General features: G+C 40.4%; 1 protein-coding gene across 2 annotated transcripts in view; it reads right to left on the bottom strand.

Annotated features, from left to right (window-relative positions):
• miga1 (mitoguardin 1) overlaps nt 1-21,397 on the bottom strand; it is a 33,473-nt gene extending 12,076 nt beyond the window's left edge. The window contains exons 1-9 of one of the 2 annotated variants that reach the window (XM_042335711.1): nt 21,033-21,397; nt 20,646-20,700; nt 20,289-20,459; nt 19,129-19,297; nt 17,088-17,218; nt 16,229-16,358; nt 13,578-13,714; nt 10,600-10,723; nt 891-991 (exon numbers count right to left, since the gene is read on the bottom strand). In XM_042335711.1, the coding sequence (XP_042191645.1) occupies nt 891-991; nt 10,600-10,723; nt 13,578-13,714; nt 16,229-16,358; nt 17,088-17,218; nt 19,129-19,297; nt 20,289-20,396 (900 nt within the window). In that variant the 5' untranslated portion in view covers nt 20,397-20,459; nt 20,646-20,700; nt 21,033-21,397. The remainder of the gene's footprint in view (nt 1-890; nt 992-10,599; nt 10,724-13,577; nt 13,715-16,228; nt 16,359-17,087; nt 17,219-19,128; nt 19,298-20,288; nt 20,460-20,645; nt 20,701-21,032) is intronic. The other variant, XM_007887255.2, reaches the window with a different exon arrangement.
• Nucleotides 21,398-23,341: the final 1,944 nt, after the last annotated feature.

Below are 23,341 nucleotides of genomic sequence, written 5' to 3'. Positions count from 1 at the left end.
AACCCCCTATTTTGTACTCTGTCGGGTTTCAAGCCAACATTGCCACTGCATGTAACCTTTAGTAGCTCAGATTCAGCTCATCAGCATTTTTGTGCAGCCACAAAAGTCAAAGGCCTAGCAGTGTGAAATGATGCTTTCTGGCTTTAAAGATGATGCATCAGATTACTCTACTGCACTAAGCTCACGGCACTCTGAGGTAGGGGTGAAATTTGGGGGCTCAGAAAGCTAAAAGATATCAGTGCTGCAAATTGAAAAGGCTTTACTCTACACTTTACGCCTATGCCTACATCAAGTACTGCCAGGTTATATCTAGCAAGAACAAGATGCAGAGCTAATTTATTTCACACAACACTAACGACGGGGTCTCACCAACTGCTCTGTGATCTTCACCTGCTGGAGACAGTAAATATGATCTACTGGCGGGATTTCAATTCCAGATTTATTTTCTGTCTCTTCTCGCCCCCCCACCTCCCACACCAACACTGTTGATAGGAATGTCACATTGGGAGATGGGACAGACTGGGCCATGGATGGGTGAGGATAGGGGTCAATACTCTCATAACTTACTGTTCTATTTACTACTTTCCTGTCATAATATCTGAACTCAATACCCTGTCACCTCTCTTTACCATATACCACCAATGCATGCCTTTGTGCAGTTCAAACACCAAACCTAACATCTTGACCAATTCAAATAGATATCATCTCTATGAGGTAATGGGGTCTAACGTAACTCATGTGTAAACGTACAGACAATCGCATCTGCCTTCATTCAAGACTAACAACTAATGAAAAGGATTAGAAGTTGTTATGTAAACCTCTGATCCTTTTCATTTACGCAAGGTTAACATGACCTGCAAATTGAAGCCTAATGTAAGCAATGTGCCCACCTCAGCCGCTGAAACAAACGAATCTGTGGATGCAATGCTCGTTGTATCTCTCAGACAGAAATCATCAGTATCGTCCTTGACAGTAATGTCAGTCTCCCTGTCTGTAATGAGAAAAATCCCAGATTAGGTTCCATTTTAGCACAGTCACAAAAAACAATAGGATTAATGCAGTAACTACGGCCTTTGGTTCGTGTGATTTTCATGCAAAACCAGGGCCTCATTAGGCCATGGATGTAAAGTGTCAATATGCAACCAGTGGATGTTCTTTCACAACATCAAAAGCAAACAGTATATTGTCAAACATAGTTAATTTGTCCATTGTTCAACAATGCCCAACTGTAGAACCAAGAGGCTGGATGAATTCTTCCTGTCCATCCACTCTAAACATTTCTGATCTTGTAGTATGTTGTGGGAATGTGCTGAGCAGCAGTGAAGGAGAAATAAGAGATATAGACCAACCAAAAACACTGCCAGAGGGGCCCAAGTGCTTGTCCGCTGCCTGCTTAAGCACAGGAAGTGTGATGCTGGATAATACGACAAGCATACTAAATAAGAATTAATTAATCTAGAGTCTAAAAGGTTCAGCATATACATGAGTATAATATTATGGAATTTCAGCTATGAGAAATTCAAAGTCAAACTTTATTTTTGATCTTTATTCTTGATTTTAAGTATTTTGAGGATTGTGCCCTCAACATGTCAAGATATTTGACCACCCCCCCACCCCCACAATGAACGTGCTCTTGAGGCTCCCCATCACACTTAATAATTACAAGATGTCTTCAGAACAGTCTGGGGGAGAGAAGTGGAGTTCAGCACACATGGCGTATTGTAATAAGCTTGTGCGAATTATCTGAATAAATTCAGAACAAAGTACAACTGACTCAAATGTTTTTAAAGGATGATACTGAAGTTTCTAATGCACTAGAATAATAGGAAACTTGTCACTGAAAGGGAATGCTCTGGATGACCACATCTGTTTCAGGTAGCTCTTTGCACATTGTAAGTGTCGTCTGAAGGCAGGAAGCTGCGCAGTGATTTACAACTGGAGTTGGCTAAAACTGACATTCTTTATCAGCTGCTTCATAACTTAACAAACTGCCACGGGAACTTTTCCCATTTTCCAATGACAAGTGTTGACGTTAGCACTGTGACACTTGGACGTTTTGTAACTTTGCCAGTATAGACTATAGAGGTACATTCAATGATTAGTACATTTGAAGGAAAAAGATCCTCCCTTTGATGTACTGCATATTATTTTTACTTTTAAAAATCCGATTTATTTGCAGAAATGTGATTCGGTATTCAGTCTCTTCAATGACCTAAATATTTTGGATGGGCAGAGGCTCTGATACACACTGTGGAGGTGTCAACCACAGGTTACCACTGAACAACTGCACTTACAGAACGGCATCTGGCTTGCTTTTCATTCTCTGAAAGCGCTGAGTTGAGAAATGTGGAGCAGATCAAGCCTGCTATTTCTGAACCAAACGGCCGCTGTTCCTTGCTGTATTGAAAATGCTTTCCCATTAATTGACATTATTTCCTAAGCCTTCTTTTGTTACAAATGACTCTGGTTTCTTTTGACCCCTCACTTTTACTGTTCGTCACGAGATAACAGCACAAACCCCTCAAAATAACTTGGTTACAACGAAGGATTAATACTGGCGCCAAGTTATTATTGCTGGGTGTAAACAATAGCCCACACGTGATCATTGCATTCCATTCATTCACTCACAGCACATCAGTGTCTCAATTTGCAGTGTTCTGACGACAAAGCCTCGTGCTCCATCAGTCAAACCTTCATCTCACACAGCCTATGCTGTGAGCATTTGGTGTTTTCTAATTAGGTTTCCCGCCATGTATACAAGATTAGACTCTCTTGTAAATAACGGCAGTCTAAATGATATATAATGCTCAGCTTAGACCAAAATATTTTACATTGAATTTATCATTGTAACCGCACACCATTGTCAGTGTCCACATGAAAATGGATGCCTGCCTCTCTGGGTCTATTCCAGTGGGATTCATTACCATTCCTGTCTAAATGCTGTAATTCCACTGGTAGTCGTTGGCTTACTTACACTTTTATACACACACTAATGATCAGTGATTTAATATCTTCAATGAGAAACTCTTCCTAGCCGTCCCCCCACCCCCACAGCCAAGAAAACTTGATCTCCTCAGTCTTTATCTCTGATATGCTACAATAGTGAATATAAAATGTTAAGGCCCCTTAAGGTCATCATTTAATTAGTGGAACACAAGCATCAGCAAATACATCAATGTGACAGACCAACTTTGGCCTATACAGTGCTTCATTTCCCCCATTTTAATCTTGACTGTGCTGTGGGCTCTGAGCTCAGGTTACCCAGAATTAAACATAGACTGTTGAGGGTCTCTGTTTCTCTTCCATCAGTTGACAACTTTCAACAACCTCATGCAGTTCGTATCAGCTACTGTTGCTCTGCTAAAAAAAGATTGTAATTGGGCTGAGTGCCAAGTCACCCTTTGGAATAGTTTGTTCACCGAGCCTTATCCAAATCTAGCTACCTCTGTGATTTTTCGACACGTCCAGAACAAGTCAATGCTTAAATGAGTCTAATAAACAGAATCTCGAAGGAGCAGACCAGATCCAGAGATTACTTTGCAGCTATTTTCACCAGGAAGTCATCTTGACCCGAAATATGTTTCTTCTTCTCACTTGTCAAAATGATCTAAATAACTAGAACTATTTTCAGAAGGTTACGTCTACTTTTTATAATCCTATGCACATAGCAAGGCTCAGACTGCTAATGTAGTTTTGCAGAGTGGATGTGTCTATGCATATTTTGGACTTGGCGAGCTATGCTTTCCTCGGCAATTTGTCAGAGACTCAACAGAGATTTCCATGCCATGCTAACCTTATCAAAATGTTACAATAGTTCAACTGCTTGTGAGATTAGCTGCTCACATGAGCTGTTAGAATGTGTAGAGGCCTCCCAGTGTTCCTCTAAAACATTTGGAATTGTTGGGAGATTGTATCAGATTCTCCAAGCTGTTTGAAATCGCTACCATCTTATTATTTATCGGTAGTACCAAAGATAAGTAATAAGATGGAAGCTATTTCATCCAGCTTGTAATCAGATGGTAACTCACAAGCTACGCTGAGCTCGTGAGTTACGGCCTTTTTCACTGAAAGTTTCAGAATTTTGTACAGAGTGAACTTCTGCTTCTTAAGATTTATACATGGACATAATATTTAAAGATTTTTTGTTAAAAAAATGTGCATTCTGGGGAAAGGAGTGAACAAAACTGTTGTCAAAATGAAGGATGGTTTTGTACTGGTATTGTACTGAATGTAAAGCTGCTTCCAGTTTAGACAAAGTTTAGATCTGGAGGATATGGAGGAAAAGAAGAAACTGCACTCAAGGATTTGACCTGTACTAAATTGCCAAGGCTAGTAGATACATCAAAAACTGAAAGGCAGTGAGGAAATGAATTGCAGAATTGAATGCAATACAGTTGCTACCCTCATGGTCTAGTTCACTTGGGAGTGGGGTGGGAGGCGGAGAGGAGAGGCAAGGGGTCGTTATCCATATTTTTCAGAAATGAGTGATGAATAGATTATAGAGCCAGTGGAGCACAGAATGGGAAGTCAGGGAGGCCCTGATTGTCTGAAAAGTATTATTAGTATAAATTATGTTGGATAACAGGGAAGGCCGGAACCTGGATGCAGTTGATTGATGTTTCCTTGTAGGATGTGTGAATGTTCAGCTCAAGAGCTTCGGCCCCTAAATTTACCAAACACCATGTGTAGTTATTTAGATTACTATCAAAAATGCAAGGAATGCTTTCTTGTTGCTGCAATATTTTGTTGAAGGCCAAATTCGCTACAATGGTTAAAAGTGTTTAATGCTAAACACACTTGCAGGGAAAGAAATTTCGACAGCTGGGAGTTTCATCTGCAATTGTCAACATGTAGATTAATTGAAGATAAAACACTGTACCAAGGGGGGAAAGAGCGAAAAGTTCTTTTAATCTTAATAGGACTGTGTAAAATGAAGCTCAAGGAATTTCTCCTCCCCAAGAGAAAAGATTCTCTGTGTGCCAGGTGCAAACACAGCCCACAGAGACCCACGACGTCTGGCTGATAAAGACCCACTTAGTTGATCTATCTGGTGGGACCATCTTTCACTGGTGCCATTCAGAATAAGCATGGGCTAGCATCCTTCCTGCTTGTAGATGCTGACCACGGTGTTCAGAACTGTAAAGTTCAGTGAAATCTGGGGCTGTTGAGGCTAATTCATGAAAAATAACCGTTAGGTAAGATATCTAAAGATAACTGGTGCTCACAGACCTATAACCTAGAAAGGAGTCGAATGCCTTCAGGAGAGGAAGGGAGGTGTTCCAAACTTATTTTGGTAATATTGTACAGGCTGGTCTTCAGTATCAACCATCATAGAGGCACGAGTTATGTGTTCCCAAAAGAGCCAAAGGCCAAGATACTGGCAGCAGAGTTCAGGAAATCTGTGACTGGCTCTCCATCTAAGGATGTGCCAACTTCAATTCTTCCCAACACAGGAATCACTCGAGTCAGTCTAACCTCCACGTTCTATGAGCAATTAGCCCATTGGATCCAGGCTCCTGCACATATAAACAGGTTTCCTGTCACAACCACGCAATATTTATTTCCTGTCTCCTGATGGAATGTTGACGCTGGATTTACATTATGCACTGATTCCCTATAACCTACTTCCTACCATGACATCTTGTACAAACCATCATTGGATTGTGGTTGTGGCACTGCACAATGGCAGATGTTTCAGTAGTCACATAATATAAATACTGTGTACTTCTCCCAGCAGTGGTTTTAAAATTTGTGAACCTGAGTAACTCATGATTTTTGGTTAGTTTTATACAAACATGTATTTGCAAAGGTTTGTTTGTAAACCTGAAAGTGAAACAGGAGATCTTCATCGGCAAAATGCATGCTCTTCAACAAAAAGAGGTCCCATAAAATAAGTCAAACAAGATTCAAAGTAATGGAAGCTTAATCTGTTTATAACTTGCAATAGTAATGCTTTAACACATTATTTTTTTACTCCGTTCCCCACAAACAGGAGACATTAACTTTTGCTTTTCTTGGTGAGACTTGGTCAACATAGAGTACATACAGCAATGTCAAGAATGCACTTTAACCCATCACAGACACTAACTTCCATACATACCATACATGCTTACAAATCAAAGAGCTTGCTTCTGTGATATTGCTTTGAGCAATTAAACTGGGCCCCCATTTGTGATTTATGGATAACAGTGAAGATTGATGTGTTCACTGTAGGTAATCTGTTTTAAGAGTTGCGTTTGAAAAAAAGATCAAGAGAAAGTCATGCAAATTCTAAAGGAAAACAAAACCGCAGAAAATGCTTGTTAGAAACTTGACTACAGCATTACACATACATAATTGTTTTAAAAAGTGTACTATCTTTATCACAGGGGAGGGGGAAGATCCAGAATAGTCCCTTATAATTTTCACAGCTATGTTGCTCATATCACTTGGATCATCCTGTCAAAGTGTTTGGCTGATGGAGCCTTTAGCTTTAAAGTGTCACTTCCACAGGAAACAAAGTTACAAATCTAATCAAGATACCAAGAGTAGTTTTCTACCAAATGTTTAAATACACTGGACAACTGACGTATTGAACAAAATATCCACTCAATTCACTTTATGGTATATTCTGTGAAGCGCTTTGAGACGTCTCGAAGATGTGATAAGGCGCTATATCAAATGCAAGGATTATTATTATAAGTCGCTCTCATGTGGGCAGATATTGCTCTCAGAACTTCTTCTTAAGTGGCTGAACTGAATACTGACTGGAGTGCAGCACAGAAGTGAGTAACCAATGGTACTTTAAATGTCTTCTGTAGGTGAGATTTCTTACACACCAAGTGCGCACTTCAGCAGGTAAGATGAAGGGTCAACTCAGCTGGAAGAATTATTAGATACTTTGAAATCGAATGAAGAATTTTATTAAATGGTAATGGTGACATTCCTATGTAATTAAAAAGGATGTGCTCTGCTCGAGAATAAAATGCTGTGTCTGTAACCTCAAATTAATGTCACCTTCTTCAAGCCGTTTGTAAGCATCTTAAGGGTAATTAGAATAATTAAGACTTTTCTCCAAAGGAAGCTTCTTTAGTGCAGGACGCATGACTTATCAAAGCTGCGTTTTATCCAAATCTCTCAGCATTGAGTTGAAGAGCAAATAAGAATAAAGTTCAAATAACATGTAATGGAAATACCAAGAGACCTCCTACAGTCCACCCAGCCTCCAGGAAAACCATTAGCACTTCTTTTTATTGCTTTGTAAATGTTGAGGATGGTTAGGTAGGATCTCACTGTCACCATTCCCTTGCCTCTGTGGGAGCTAGTGTAAGAAACTGTTTCTCAATCCATGACTTGTTGGTGGCATTAGACTAAATACAGACTGGTGGTCTAATTTTGAAGCTATACATTGTTCAAACATCTCTTAGAAAAGGAGCCAACTATTATAAATCCTTAAATAAACTGAAAGCTCTTAAATAAGAAGGTTACTGTGTGGGGAAATGGAAAGTTACAGAGAATAATAATTGATCAACATAGTGATCGCTTTTGAAATTTGTTGCTCATTGGTTTACGCATTGCAATTGTTTTGTGGCTCAATTGTTATTAAAATATAATTTACAATGTTCATTTCTGCTGTCAGCAAAAAAGATCCAAAACAAAACAACTCTGTTTCATTAATTTCACTGTATCAATTGTTGGAGGTAATGGAACTGTGGGTTATTACAAGGCAGTAATCTAAGTAAAATGTTCAGATAATGTTTAGCAACTGCTTGAGCTTTTAGGGAATTGGGGAGCCGTAGAAATATCAGCATAAAACCTAGGCTACTGGGGAAAGGGGTGTTGTGAAGTCCCGATACTTAATCAAGAATAATCGTGTTATTTAAAGTATCACAAGACCTGATCCATGTGTGCAACTCACACATCAAAGGCTTCAGGTTGAAATCTCAGCCTATGAAGTGCTGATTTGAAATGTTGTGGGACTACAATTGGCCATAGCATTCCTGGCATGGGGAAGGGAAATTAAGCTAAGGTAGAGGCGAGATGGCGAGAGGGGGCATGATTGGGTTGGCTGTGATTTTATCCCCTTTCCTCCCCCCTATCCCCCTTTGAAATACCCTCCTAACCTTCACCGGCAAGATTTAAACATGAATAATGGCTACATAAGGCACTGCAAGTGTGCCTAGCAGCCTGGCAATGGACCTTACTCCCAAAAGAAACAAATGAGGAGATAAGCCCTTTCGGAAGAGAGAGGGGGAAACATTTGTTGGGCAAGAAAATTTCTTTGGCCACAGCTCTCTCTTTCTCTCTCAGTGAAACAGGTGCTGAGGTTAAATCAATGGGCATAAACGGATATGAGGCATGTACATTTTTAGTGGTTTCAAGCATTGAAACACCTCCTTGTAACCTGTTAATTCTAGATTATAAATCCCATTGGGAAATTTGAAAATCTGATAGGCAGCAGCTGGGATCCTCATTCTGGGCTACAAATACTAAACCAATGAAAGATTCCGCAGCTCTGCACAGCAAGCCGTGTGCTGCGAAACAGCAGCCTTATTTGCTGAGTTAAAACAGCAGGTGACAAGAAAGAATGCAAGGCAGCCTGGAAGTCTCCAAATTTGGCTCCCCAAATCCCTGGTTAAGTGAGGCAATGACACAGCACAAGCAACAGGGACAAGCTGGGGTCACTGCTGCCCTCTGGTGAGTATTTCATGAAATTAGAACAGGGCCACCCACTGTTATAACGCATCCACTTAGGTCTAATGAGTCAGAGATTGCCTTGTAAGCAAAAGACACAAAAAAGCCAGACTTCCAGGGCTGCTGAGTTACATCCTGCGTGTTGTGTATGCGAAGGGTGCTACACGCAGAAAGTACCACTAATGTAATTTGCTGTGTGCTGCGCATGTATTCTACACGCATGAAGCACTGCTTACATTACTTCTCTTTCAAAGTGATGTCAGAAGTATTTCCTGTGTGTGGTATTGCAAGACCACACAGTAATGACCGGAGATCGCCACTTGACATCAATTTAATTTATCAAAGGTACTGAAGCTTTTGGATGAACCAACAAAAACATTTTGACATTATAATAATAATAATAAATGTTAACAAAACCATTTTGATCAATTTAAGGGGCCTAAGACAAAATACAAGCAGATACCAAGATGTCTTGACCAAGGATTACAGAAATATGCACAGCACCAAGATTGTAACATTTAGAATCAGTTTAGAATTAATCCTGTCTGTAGGCAGGTCTGTCAGAGTATGGGAGCACAGGAACACGAGCTGTGCTCAGAGACTGTAAACCTCACGTCGGGATATTGTCTTTGTCTCTTGTCCTCAGCAGGATGATGGTTTATCTTGAGGTGTGAGGAGCATAAATAAATGAATATGAGAACATGGCTAAACTGGAATTTTAGCTTGAGCAACAGGCAGTAGCTCAACTAAAATACATTAATCTGAATATTTTCCTACCTAGCCCAGCCAGCAATCAAAGCTTTTAACCACAAGTTTCTCTTTGCTTTTTTGGATTCAAAGCATTTGTGGGAGATTAGATGACTGAAGCAAACTGCCCAGTTAGATTGCAGGTTTTATCCAAGGATTCAAAAGCCACACTAAGAATTACGGATTGAAAAATGGGCCATCAAATGAACCCTTAAGCCAATGCAGCCCAAAACCCTCCAGCCATGGGTTGACTGCAGTGAGGTCAGGAGAAACACCGCCTCCCCGGCCCCCAGAGTCCCACTCAAGCATGGCTAAAGCATAGTTCTACCAGAAGCCTTTTAGCTGTCGATAAATACACTTTTACAATAATAAAATTGGTCACGACTGTTTGTGGGATACTGCTGTGCGCAACTGGCTGCCGCATTTCGCCCACAAATATACAGTCAATTCAGTTTACAGCGCTTTGAGACGTCTAGAAGACATGAAAAAGCGCTATATCAAATGCAAGGATTATTATTATTATTACTGGGGTCGGGTGATATTTAAGCACTCTGTTGTTGTTGTTACTGTTGTTGGTTATCCTGACCAGTGATGTCTGCAGTAAGGAGCAGTGTAAAATGGGATTGTTTCAATTGTTCTAATACAGCACTAGAAGCAGAAGGGTAGTCAGCCTATTTCAAACACTAACTTCTGACCATGTTGAAATTACTGCCTCCCTTTTTAAAACAGAAAATGACCCTTCCAAACTACAAAAAAAATTCCAAGATCACCCCCTCCCCCCGTGTTTCTGTGTACTTCTAGTGAGAATGGCCCCTTTAATATGAAAACAATATGAAAGGAGAACAGCCCTTTCAAATGAAAGCAATATGAAAGAACGCTCATTAATTTCAACATTTTTTTCCCTCTTTCTGTGGCTTATTTAAATTTAATTACACATAATCCACTTATGACACCAATGGGAGAATTGGTTTGGTGTACTCACTAAACCAGAGAGAGTGAAGAGGTTTTCAAAATAGTTCTTCAAACATCTCCCTTGTTAGATGTACATAGACTCATTGCTGTTTTATGTATAAATGCATTCCAATAAATTGTCACTTTTCAGATCATATTTCATCAATTTTTCAGCTAAGAGGCAAGACAATATTATGGTTTGTATAAATTAGAGGAGCTCAGACTTACCAATATCATTTGCCAGTGAAGCTGGATCAGATGCCCCCAAAGTGGCCTCAAATTCCTCTTGCAGCCGATAAGCCCTCTGAAGCAAAGCCTCTAATTTATGTATGAATTCTGCACTAATGATGTCCTATTGGGGGGGGGGGGGGGGGTGGAGAAAAAGAGAAAAGTGTTCAGAAAAATTTCAGTTTCAATTGTCCTTATAAAGCAGGTTTCTGCAACTTCCTCCCTTAGATCCTTAAGAATGCTCCGATGCAATTTATCCTCCCCTGAGATTTATTCATCTTAAGTTTACCTAGCTGTTTGGCAGCCATGCTGGTCGTGATATGAATAGTGTCACAACTTTTTTTCTGTGACATCCTTGAGTTCGTTTTCCAGATCAGATAAGTACCTTTTCAATGTTTTCATTTAAAACTGAGTAGAGTTCACACAGTGGTAATTTCTTCTGTGATGTTTGTATGCAGTTCTGCAGTTCCTGTCGATAATGGCATTTCTTTTAGCCAAAATAAAATAAGCAAAGCTTTGCTACAGCCAACATTTTCTTTTACCCTCCCTCCCCATTTGCTTGGACTATTTAAAGCAATAAGCTGCTTACTACTTCCCTTTTCTGTGTTCTATCAGATAAAAGCTGTTTAAGATCCAGATGCATTGCTGCAGATAATTTCTATTTTTATGGATTAAAAAAGTTAATATAAAGCCCTCTTCTTACATGGACCATTCCTTGGAATCCTACAGAGAATCGACCCATCATTTTGAGTGACTGCATTAATGTTGTGCACTTCTGCCCTTAAATAAACAGTGAAATAGTATAGTGGAGAAATCTGCCAAGTTGTTCATTTCACTGCAAAGGATTGCTCTCTGACATTACCATTTGCAGATCACAACTACAACAAATTATATGAAAAAAACTGTCTCTACAAATTATCTCCCCTAAAACTGCCATCAGTGCCTTACAACAGTTTATCTGCAAACGGGATTGAAAACCCTTCAACTCCGAATATAAGCAGTGGTCCACCGTCTCAAGCTATGGCAAATGTATGCAGCAAAACATGTGATGTGCCACCTTTGCTAAGAGCTGCTGCTTCAAAGCTGTTCATAAAAACTGCACCAGACTTTTCTATTCTACTATCATGTTGTAAGACTTTACTGATGCTAAATAATTTAACTCAAGAAAAGGAATATTTCCAGATGGTCTGAATTGATTTGTTAATAGAGAAGCCATCTTAACAGCAGAGGAGATGAGTGAACCACTGTCATCACATTAAAAGTAAAAGGCAGGAAGGCATGGCTAGCCTACAGATGTGATTTTTTTTTGACCTTTCTGTAACATTGTGTTTAGGAAATACAGTGTTACAGAAAGTCAATCAAATCTGGTAAGTGGCCCCAAACTGTGTGAAATATCTTACTTCCTCCAATGAGTGGCAGATATCATTCAGTTTAATTCTCTGGCATATTTGTCAATTAATAAATACACTGAAGAAACCTTTTTACAATGCATTTGCTTGGATATGCACATGAATCCTAACTGAAATTAGGACCCAGTCAGATAACTGCTGTTGATCAATGACTGAAGGCTGGATTATTTCTATTTAGACAGATACACTCACTTGTCCTGTCACTACTAGGAAGCTCAGCCCTGTTTAATGTTAATGCTAAGGAAGATGACATAAGAAATGACTTTGCACTGTTAATCACAGGAGGCTGTTTCACTGGCTTCCATCCTGATCATGAGAGTCTCCTATATGTTTAGGTACATCTTCATTTTGCAAGTAATGACCTACTCAAGATCCTGACTGATACTCAGAGAAGGAGCTTTCAGATGGGTCATGTCTGAAATTTAACACTTTAAAGATTTCATATGCAGGGCTGCAAATACTCACTCCCCTGGGGAGCATGGAGAATAAGATGAACCATGCGGCCCATTTGAAAATACTCAAAATAAGAGTGGAGAAAAAGGTTAGAACAATGCCATCCACTCTGCTACTTTAATCTATGATTGTATTATCAAGCACCTTTGTAACCTGGGAGATTATTGCAAATCTCTACACAATCTCTTTCTGTGACCTTTGGGTGTCTGCAACATTTCAGGCCCTATTTTTGGTCTGAAAGATTACTTGGTCACCTTCTGGTTTAGCTCCTAAATTTAGAAGTCTACTTCCTGCAGAAGAAAGCGGATTTTTTCCTCCACCTTTGGTCTCTTGTTTTGCGGCATTTTCAGATCCTTAAAAGATTTTATTTTGAGTAAATATCTGATTTTAACTTGTATCTTCCTGTGAGTTGATTAGTGCAGATAGAGGTCTAGATATATTTTGTACCATGGAATGTGATTTATATATAAATACATATTATATATGTGTGTGTGTGTGTAGGAATTGATATTTTACATGAATACGCTGAGCTTCAGAAACAACAGAGAGTAGAGGATAATATTCCCCTGTATTCTCTGGCAGAAGTAAGTAGATATTGAGAAGCTTCAATGGTAACCAGTTTGGGATCTGCAACTGATTTTAAACTCTCTTATGTTTAGCACGATTCACTGTACACTTGCCAAAAATGGGATGGTGCCAAAACAAAAGCTCCCACCACATTTGGGTCTATTGGGTATTTTATATAAACCATGTGTGAAAAACAGGTGTAAAGAGGGAATAAGAGTGTCCATAATTATGTAGTAATTTACATCTGCTTATACAACTCACGTAATACACATGCATTACACAACTCAAATAATAGACCCACTTTCACACTGCCAGCATTTCACACCCTTACAGAAATGAGCATTGCACGGAGATAATTTACATTCTGAGATTTTTTTTTAGACGAAGGCAGAGGAAATGACATAAAAGTTACAACAAAAACCCAAACCCCGGTGATGAACCCTGGCTTGCTTGAAATAAAAGTCCATCACTCCACAGCGCAGCACTGGTGTGCTCAATCCATCCCTTTAAAATTTTATGGATTGAGACTTCCTTCTGGCTCAGGCTTACCTCAATGCTTTCTTCTGCAATGGTGTCTCCTGCTCCTAGTTTGACAGCAGAGCAATTTGCTTCATCCTCTGCCTGTGTACTGCGGAATGTGAGGGCTTGCTCCCATCGCCTCAGTGCCTCTTCAAACAATTCCATTCCTGCTGGGTGCAGAGAGCCACAGTAAAAAAAAACACACACGCACGCGCATTCATACAAGCCCTCAACTTACAAAGCCTATGCAAGGTTCATTTATTTATCGATACACTATCTCTTGAAAATCAATACCCATTTGAGATTATTTTTCGATGTAACGTTGGAGGTGCTATCAATCGCAAACTCAGTGATACTGCACATTCTTTCGAATGAATTGTTTTCACACCAGGGAAACAAGCGCAGCTTGCATGTCTCTCTACCTAATATACTGGTATATGTTGAAAAATAATGACATGAAAATCTTGAATTTGATACAGTGCCGTTCATGTTTGGAGGTGTCTCAAAGCGTTTCATTGTATTTACTGCAAAGTGTATTTTGGTAAACAAACATAGCAGCTACTTTGTGTCGGCAATAGGCAACAAACAACCGTGAAGTGAATCACCAATTTTATCTGGGGAGATTGTTGGCCAGGACACCGAGAGAAACTCCCTTCTCTTTTCGAAACATGTTATGGGATCTTTAACATCCACCTGAACAGGCAGATGGGACCTTGGTTTACGTCTCATCTGAAAGACAGCACCTCTAATAATTCAGCATTCCCCCACACTTTAAATGAGTGTCAGCATGGAATGTGAATTTAAAATTCTGTACGTGGGGTTTGTACCCACAATCTTTTGACTCAGTGGCGGCTTCAATCAACTAAACTTAGTGGGTATCTAAAGTTTCTGGACTCACAAATAAAAATTCATGTAAAAATATTTATTTTTAATGTTACACAAAATGGTTCCTGGACTGTAGATCTATGCAATAACAATTCAGATAAATCTGAACACCACAGGATACAATAGAATATATCAATTCGGCCAGATGCCGTGACTCCCTTTCTTTGATAAAGAGAGCCTTCGACCAGACTGCCAAATGCATCTGCATCCAATTTGTTTAAACTATTCAAAGTTTCTGATTCATATCTTTAGCAGTGGTTTGGACCAAATTTGAAATCCATTTTTTTTTAAAAATCTAAATATGAGTGTAATATTCATTTGACACATTTACACTGCTGCATTTTCTTCTTTTATGGAGCTGCAAAATGGATTTTTTATGTGGCACTTTGAATTATGTATGAATGAATTAGATGCGACTGAGTGTAATAAAACCCCAGCATGCTGACCTGGCATCTGTCCACAGAACGGCTTGTCCCTCCAGATCATATTTGTTCTTCCTCTCTGCCTTAGGTAATTTTCCAATTCTTCCCTTTATTAGTTTTCTATCCGGTTTTGTTCTTGGTATTATTAAAAACCTCTAAATCTCAGCTTTGATCTCACTGTTCCATGCTCCCTCTTACTTGTTTGCACAGATCCCAGTGCCATACTGCCACTGTGTGATATAAGACCATCTAATTCAATTCAATGCTATTTAATGTACTCTAAATGTATAACCAAATACTTTTTAATTATCTAACACTTTAGATGACAAAACATAGTTGGACAGAAGAACATAAGAATTAGGAGCAGGAGTAGGCCATTCAGCCCCGTGAGCCTTCCCCGCCATTCGATAAGATCATGGCTGATCTTCTGACGTAACTAATTACCTGCCCTATCCCCATATCCTCTAATCCCTCTATTTTTTAAAAAAATATCAGTCTCAGCCTTGAAGATGTTCAAGGACTGAGCATCTACAGCCTTATGGGGTAGTGAATTCCATAAATTCACTACCCTCTGAGTGAAGAAATGTTTCCTCAACTCTGTTCTAAAAGGCTGACCCTTAATTTTATGACTGTGACCCCTGGTTATAGATTCTCCTACCAGGGGAAACAGTCCCTCAGTGTCTGCTTTATCCAGCCCTTTAAGAATCTTATATGTTTCAATAAGATCTCCCCTAATTCTTCTGTACTCTAGAGAATATAGCCTTAGTTTATTCAGCCTATCCTCATAGGTCAGTCCCCTCATCCCAGGAACAAACCGAGTGAATCTACGCTGCACCCCCTCTGAGGCAAGTATGTCCTTTTTTAAATAAGGAGACCAAAACTGCACACAATACTCTAGGTGCGGTCTCACCAAGGCCCTATACAGTTGCAGCAAGACTTTCCTGCTCTTGTACTCTAAACCTTTTGCAATGAACGTTAACATGCCGTTCACCTTCTTAGTTGCTTGCTGCACCTGCAAACTAACTTTTTGAGACTGGTGTACAAGGACACCCAAATCCCTCTGAACACTAACATTATCTAATCTCTCCCCCTCTAGAAAATAATCTGTTTTTATATTTTTTCTACCTAGGTGAATAACTTCACACTTCCCCACATTAAATTCCATCTGCCACCGACTCGCCCACTCCCCTAGCCTCTCTATATCTCGTTGCAATCTTTTTGCATCATCCTCAGAGCTTACTCTCCCACATAGTTTAGTGTCACAAGAAAAACAATGCATATAATATGTCCCCGTATCAATAGGCAATCAATGATTCTGGTATGTAACTCAAACTTGTTCCTCATTTGGCTGCATTTCTCCATTTTGTTACGTACCCATCAGATATAAATTTTCAGGAGTAGTTACTGGCACATTGACAAGATTGACTTCATTTTCTTCACCAACTTTGTCCCACAGGTTTGAAGCTGCACAAATACAACTGTGTGAGGAGTTTACACTCCGAACCTAAGCCATAAAAAAAGCAGGCAGATGTAGGTTTATATCATCTTACACTTGTGCAATATTAATGATATGCTTTAAAAGAAATTGATCACTTTCTTAGATTAAAAATGTTCCATAGACCCAAACTCAGAATGGTTTTACTGAGCTAATCATTCAAGCTCCTTAAATACAGGATTAGATCTATTGTCTCAGAGATTTAAGATAATAGGCTTTACTGTGCATCTTTTAACTTAAAATGTTTTCTGTGTTCCACAGTTGACCAACATTTTTCTGAATTTTATAGATAATATTCCTGAATTTCTACTGCTGGAAGAACATATTCTTATTATAATATTCATACACCCTAGAGCATGTTTAAAAAATACAATAAGAATAATGGGGACAAGAATTGGGACAAGAAACGACCAGCAGCGCAGTGGTGGTGGTTGCATAACTTAAGATTCAGCAAATCATTGGACGTTCTCCATTATACAGTTGACCAGCTTCAAATGCTCCAAATGTTCCAAACCCTTCTGCAAGGATATAAATGGGCTGGATAGGCAGACACGTGCATGGGTGAGTCAATGAGTCATGTTGGCCCAGGAGTGAATAAAGAAATTGTGAGATGGGCCAGTACTATTTTATCTTTAAAGGTGGAATATGGATACAATTTGAACTTTTGTTGAAGTGCTCATTATGTCCAGCATTAACATTCTGCTACAGGAATTGGTTATATGCTTGTGAGTTACTTACTGATGTCAGACTCTGTACTGAGCTTGAATACTTGCTGAAGAGTCCAGCAGAAGCGTAGATGTTGTGCGACTGAGAAGCCTTTGATTGTAAGGAAAGGCTCAGGTTCTGTCTGCTGCTAGCACAACTAGAATCTGTGAAAAGAATATCAGTTTCATTCTTTATCCCTCTTTATTTTCAGAGTTACTTTGTTTCCTGCATTTTATACATTGTAAGCCTGCAGAGCACTGTGATATAAACACAATTAATAACCAAAGGAGAATGTTTCCAAAGAAGTAAAAGCTGCTGTTAATGTTTCAATTATGTATTTGATTTTATAAATAATCTGGAGCCAAAATGTCTTACAAATAATCCTCTCTAGAATTTAATTACCAGAAAAACAATACTGAATTTTGAAGTGACAATGTTCACACATTCATAGTTCCGACGTGACTGAAATAACATCAAGCGATCCCAAGATCAAACCATTTGCTAATGCAAAAATCTTTTTTTTACAGTGGGTAATCATATTCTAAAGGCAGAAAAAATATTTGTCAGCATTATAGAACAAGGTTTATTGGACATTTCTGTGAATTGCTGATCATTCACCTTTTTATTGGTTACATGTAAAGCTTATAAAGTGTTTATTTTTAATCCAAATTGTGCAAATTAATTTAGTTAAATGGGTTAGTGGATTATAATGGTAATCCTATTCCTGACGTTTCAACATCTTAATTACTACAACTATTAATATTTTTTTCAGGTGACAGTGTTTGAGCTGAAAATGTGCAAAACTGGTCAGTCCACCTGCCAACAATCTATGGGTTAAAACATTCATCCATTTCTGATTTTCAAATACAATTATATTTTGACGGAGAAACAAAAACACTTAAAAAATGTTGTAATGGGCAAATCCCCAAATTCTTAAACACAGCCTTAAGTTTGAAGGCGATTTCTGTAAATTATTTTAATGTGCAGAAAACCCATTTCAATCTTAAAACTGAATTCAACAAGAGGTGGAATGCGAAATAAATAGAGTAAATCTAGATGCCATTGGAAAATCTCCCCATGTGTTTTATAAACATATCAAGCGTAAATATTATGATTATAAACATTGCTGATGCAGCTTTCTTTTCTGTTGTTGCATATGGTGGACGTAATTTAGTGTGCATCACATTCGTTCTCACGTAAGCACAGAACAGCAAGAAAAAAAGGGCACATCTGCTCAGGAATTTCTTTCTGTTCACTTTCAATGTCTCCCCTATTCATTACATCTGCTGTGCTATTATATAACACAGCACCCACCTGCAACTGTGAGGATGTTCATTTTAAAGCAACTTCAACAGCTTTCCTTGATTTAAATGTGATTTGCAGTGAAATACAGTGATTTAAATGCTGGATTTGGAAAAGGACAAAACTTTATTGTGTTTCTAGGACACGTCTTACAGCCTGACCTTGCTGGAGATACTCAATATTTTGTAGAGCTTATTCAGAGAATAAATGAAGCCCAGGAATGATTACAAGGCATTGTAGGATACAGATGATATTATGAACAGTGATATCGAATTGAATCTGTTCAGAACTATCGCCTGGACCTCACAATTAGATTACTTCACTTAAAATTATTCTCAGCCATTTTTCTAAACAATACAAACAATTATTTGTTGGCACTTTGCTTCAGGGTGTTTAACCTTCAACTTCAGAATTGTAACCTCAGGACTTAAAATGTTCTGAAAGAGGATCCAATGACTCATGTTACAATGTTAGACTGGATCACAGCATTCAATTCTGAGAAAGGCAGCTTAATATGCAAAGGCATATGTTTAATATGCAATGAAATGAGGGAGAATTATTTTTACACAACATCGGAAGATTAACAATAATTTTACTCTAACATGTGGACTGAAAGAACAATCAACAATGTTACACATTACGGGTGGTTTTAAATATTTAGGCACTGCAAACACTAATGCATTACACGCATCTTTTTTGGTGAAGCCATAATAAATTATTCATATCATAATGGAAGTCAGAAACATCAAACAAGCTAACAATATAAATGCACCTTTTTCTGATGCTGATGTCCTGGAAAATTCAGGAATGAAAAGCTCTTGTTCCCATGGTGACTTCTTCTTCCCACGCCTTCGCTTCAGTTGGTGAGCCAAAAAAACAAATGATGCAGCCCCCAGAACAGAGATCAAGAATAATTTCTTTACACCAGAAGAAAGCTTTACCTAACAGAATGGAAGGGATGGGGGGAGGTTGGCGGGGGTGGGTGGGGGGCAGGGAAGGAAAGGGAGAGTTATTTGACAACTCTAAAAGGAAAGGTTGTCCCAGTACATTTCTGCAATACATGCGAGATGACAATTCACCATTCAAAGCTAATTTACTATCACTTTTACAAGTACTTGAACGTTCGCCTTGATCTCAGTGTTTGATAAGTTGATTTTTTAAAAAAAAATCTGTCTTTATTTTTCAGCTGAAAGTGTTCATAATCTAATTGAATTCATGCATCTGTGGAAGGGCTTGATTTAATGCACACTGTAAAAAATCTGTGCTAATGCAGATATTGCAAAATTCTCATTCGCATTTTCATATTCAGTTATGCCAGTATATTAACTGCATCCCAAAAATGAAATGAAATAAAATCTAGAGCCATGTATCAAAGCATATATTGAATGAAGAGCAAGTCGGCCTATACTCCAGTTGCTGGCATAGGTAATGTTTTAATAGTGAAGCAACACATTTACAGCACATAAAGCATTCAAATACTGTACTATATTTTACTTCTCGCAACCACCCTTGTATGCTTGAACTCATATAGACAAATGTCACTTGCCCCAACTGGAAATCTGTCAGCTTTAGGAGCAGGCTGGATATTCCTTAAACAGCACAAACATTATTGTAAACTGAAGACTACCTATAATGGTAATCTGATGATGTAATGATTATATATCTAAATACTAAGCCATTTATGCTATTTACTATTACAGTACACTATCATCTACATTTATACTGCACCTTTCACATCGGGAGGATATCATATATATGTTACATGTATTCTGTCTGTAACTAATCTTAACTGGCACTATTTTTACATTGAAATGTGATTAGAATTTCACTGATACGGCTTATGAAAACACAATGATTAATACTGTATTAGGTAAAGACAAGTTCTTCAAACCTGCAATGTTTCACATTTAGCTTTACTGTAAAGTGCTTTACCTCTAGAAGAGAATTATACAATGATGCCGGCAGATCTACCACTCTCAGAACCACAGTCTTCAAAGAAGATTGGGAATCTTTAATGGTTTCCTCTGATATCTCTTCCATATCTTCTATCTTCCATAAGCTTCAGCACCATTCCACCCCACATTCATGTTGATAACCGACTTCCTATAACGGTAAACACAAAATTACAAATCGATTTAATTTTTTTTAGCCCACAGGAATCATCCAATAATGTCACTTTCAAACAAAAATATACATGCTTTTAAAGGAAAGAAAGCTGCATTTGCATGCCACCACTGTTAAACTAATTCATTTGATATTGGGTGAAATCGATCACTGCAATCATCGTACCTGAGGTCCAGCTTTGATTTTCTTTGACATTTGCTTTTTTTTATACAGTATTTTTCTGGTTCAAAAAAAAACCAGGAACGATTTTTTTTAAAAAAAGTGGCACATCACTTTCCCACTGAATATTTGCAACAACAATTGACATTGCCACCTGCTGCAGGTGGCATTGGCTGCCCACTGTGGCTGGTGAATCCTGGATCTCAAACGTTATTGAGGATGGATGCAGCAGCAGCAGCAGAAGCAACAGCAACAACAAGGTCACTGTCACTGCGGACCCAATGTGCTTTCTTTTTTTTGCGCACTTTTTTTCCCCCCACCCCCAGCCTCACGGATTCGACCAGCACATTTTTTTTGAAAAAAAAGGGGAGGCTGTTGCGCTCGTCTCAGTACCTGGTAGGCGATGGTGAAGCCGGGCAGGTGAGAGCAAACCAGGGGAGCGATCGCTGTGCGTGGGCAGAGGAGAGCCAGAGCCCCCCCCCCACCCCCCCCAGTGCTGCTGCTTTTGTGCTGAGTCGCTGCCTCCTCTTGTGCAGTGCAATGTGTATTGGGGCTCTGATTGACAATCACGTTGTTGCACACAGTGCTTCCGGGTTCAATCTCTCTCTCTCTCTCTTTTTTTTGCAACAATCCCTCTCTGAAGCCCAGCACAGAGAGATGCAATGCACTGGTACCTTGGTTCTGGTCTGTTTTACTGCAGCGAACGTGTCCTGGAAAGTCACAGGCCAGGCCAGCAGTGTGCACCGTCTGCTCTCACTTGGCATGGAAACAGAAAACCTGCGAATAATACTCTTCCAAGTTAACTGTCACATGGCACAGGCTCCCAAGGAAACCCAAGATTCTGTTGTTATTCATTCATTTGGAATTTGATGGATAAATATCTGGTGGAGGATGAGTTTAAAGGTTACATAGATAACTGATCCAACACTCCACATTAAGATCACAAGATTGGTCCTCAACCCTTCTGATCACATCTTTCCAAAACACACACACACACACACCTCCTGCCCACTCCCACCCCATCAGTGCAGTGTCCTGGCCTTCCTGGCAACCTGTTCCAGTCGTCGATTACCTTCTGGGTAAAGAAAAACTTCCCGACATCCGTCTTGAAATTTCGAGTTACGTGCTGGTTGGAGGAAGAGGGTAGAGAGTGTTGTCTGCAAAAGCAAAGAAACAGGACTGAATCGTGAATACGTGTGAATATTGTACAGCTTTGCAATATTGACTTCGGGAATTGGAGTAGTTGTGCGGAATGTTTTTCTCAAGAGATTCATTGGGTGGCCGCGGAGTCCATGATGGTGTACATTTGCTTGGAACAGAAGTAGTCCTTCCAACTCATTGAGCCTGTACCATCTTTTTATTAGGTTTCTCAACTTTGCTCCATTTCTCATGAATACCCAAATATCTCTCCACTAACGTTTCCAACATCTCAATCAATTCCGTATCTGCAGCCTTCTGAGGCCGTACACTCCGTCCTCACGTTGCTTCGCGTGAAAGGAATATTTTCCAATCTCACTTCTGAATGGCTTGGCTTTAATTTTAAGACTATAACCCAGTGTCGTAGATTCCGTTCCCGGAATAGCTGTCCCTTATCTAACTTCTGTGTTTGCCTACAAATAATTGCCATACTTTACAGTTGAAGTGCTTTGAGACATTTTGATGAAATGACAAGGTGCTGTATTAAATGCAAGGATTCTAATTAATACATAAGTGTGGAGGAAGAAGTGCGAGGAAGAAAGAGGCTCTGAGTGTTGGGGTGGGGGTTGGAGGCTGTGAGTGTCGGGGGCGGGTGGGGGGAGAAATGAGGAGTCTGTGAGTGTTAGGAAGAGGTAAGTGCAATTGTCAGGGAAGCTGTGGGGAGGGGTGTAGTGCCAGCAGCTGAGGGGGGAGGGCAGTGCCAGGAGCTGTAGGGGGGGCAGTGCTGGAAGCTGGGTGGGGAGCAGTCTCAGGAACTGGGGTGGGTTGGGGGCGGTGCCAAGTACTGAGTAGTGGGGTGGGGGCGTAGTGTCAGGAGCTGAGAGGTGAAGGCAGTCCACAAACTGAGGGGTGGGGGCAGTGCCAGGAACTGAGGGTGAAGGGGCAGTGCAAGGAGCTGATGGGGGAGGGGGGGAGTGGCAGTGCCAGGAGCTGAGGGAGGGGCAATGCCAGGAGCTGAGAGGGGGGGCAATGCCAGGGGCTGAGGGGGGGGGGCAATGCCAGGGGCTGAGGGGGGCAGTGCCAAGAGTTGAGGGGGGAGGAGCAGTGCCAGGAGCTGAGGGGTAGAGGGGCAGTGCCAGTGGCTGGGGGGTGAGAGGGGGCGGTGCCGGGAGCTGAGGGGGAGGGGCGGTGCCGGGAGCTGAGGGGAGGGGTGGTGCCAGGAGCTGAGGGGGAGGGGCGGTGCCAGGAGCTGAGGGGGAGGGGCGGTGCCGGGAGCTGAGGGGGAGGGCAGTGCCAGGAGCTGAGGGGGAGGGGCAGTGCCAGGAGCTGAGGGGTGAGGGGCAGTGACAGGAGCTGAGGGGGAGGGGCGGTGCCGGGAGCTGAGGGGGAGGGGCGGTGCCAGTGGCTGAGGGGTGAGAGGGGGCGGTGCCGGGAGCTGAGGGGGAGGGGCGGTGCCAGGAGCTGAGGGGTGAGAGGGGGCGGTGCCGGGAGCTGAGGGGGAGGGGCGGTGCCAGGAGCTGAGGGGTGAGAGGGGGCGGTGCCGGGAGCTGAGGGGGAGGGGCGGT

This window comes from Callorhinchus milii, unplaced genomic scaffold, assembly GCF_018977255.1.
Source record: "Callorhinchus milii isolate IMCB2004 unplaced genomic scaffold, IMCB_Cmil_1.0 Scaffold5, whole genome shotgun sequence".
Lineage (NCBI taxonomy): Eukaryota > Metazoa > Chordata > Chondrichthyes > Chimaeriformes > Callorhinchidae > Callorhinchus > Callorhinchus milii.
Note: the sequence above shows the minus strand (reverse complement) of the source record. Positions and strands in the feature narration are given on the sequence as shown.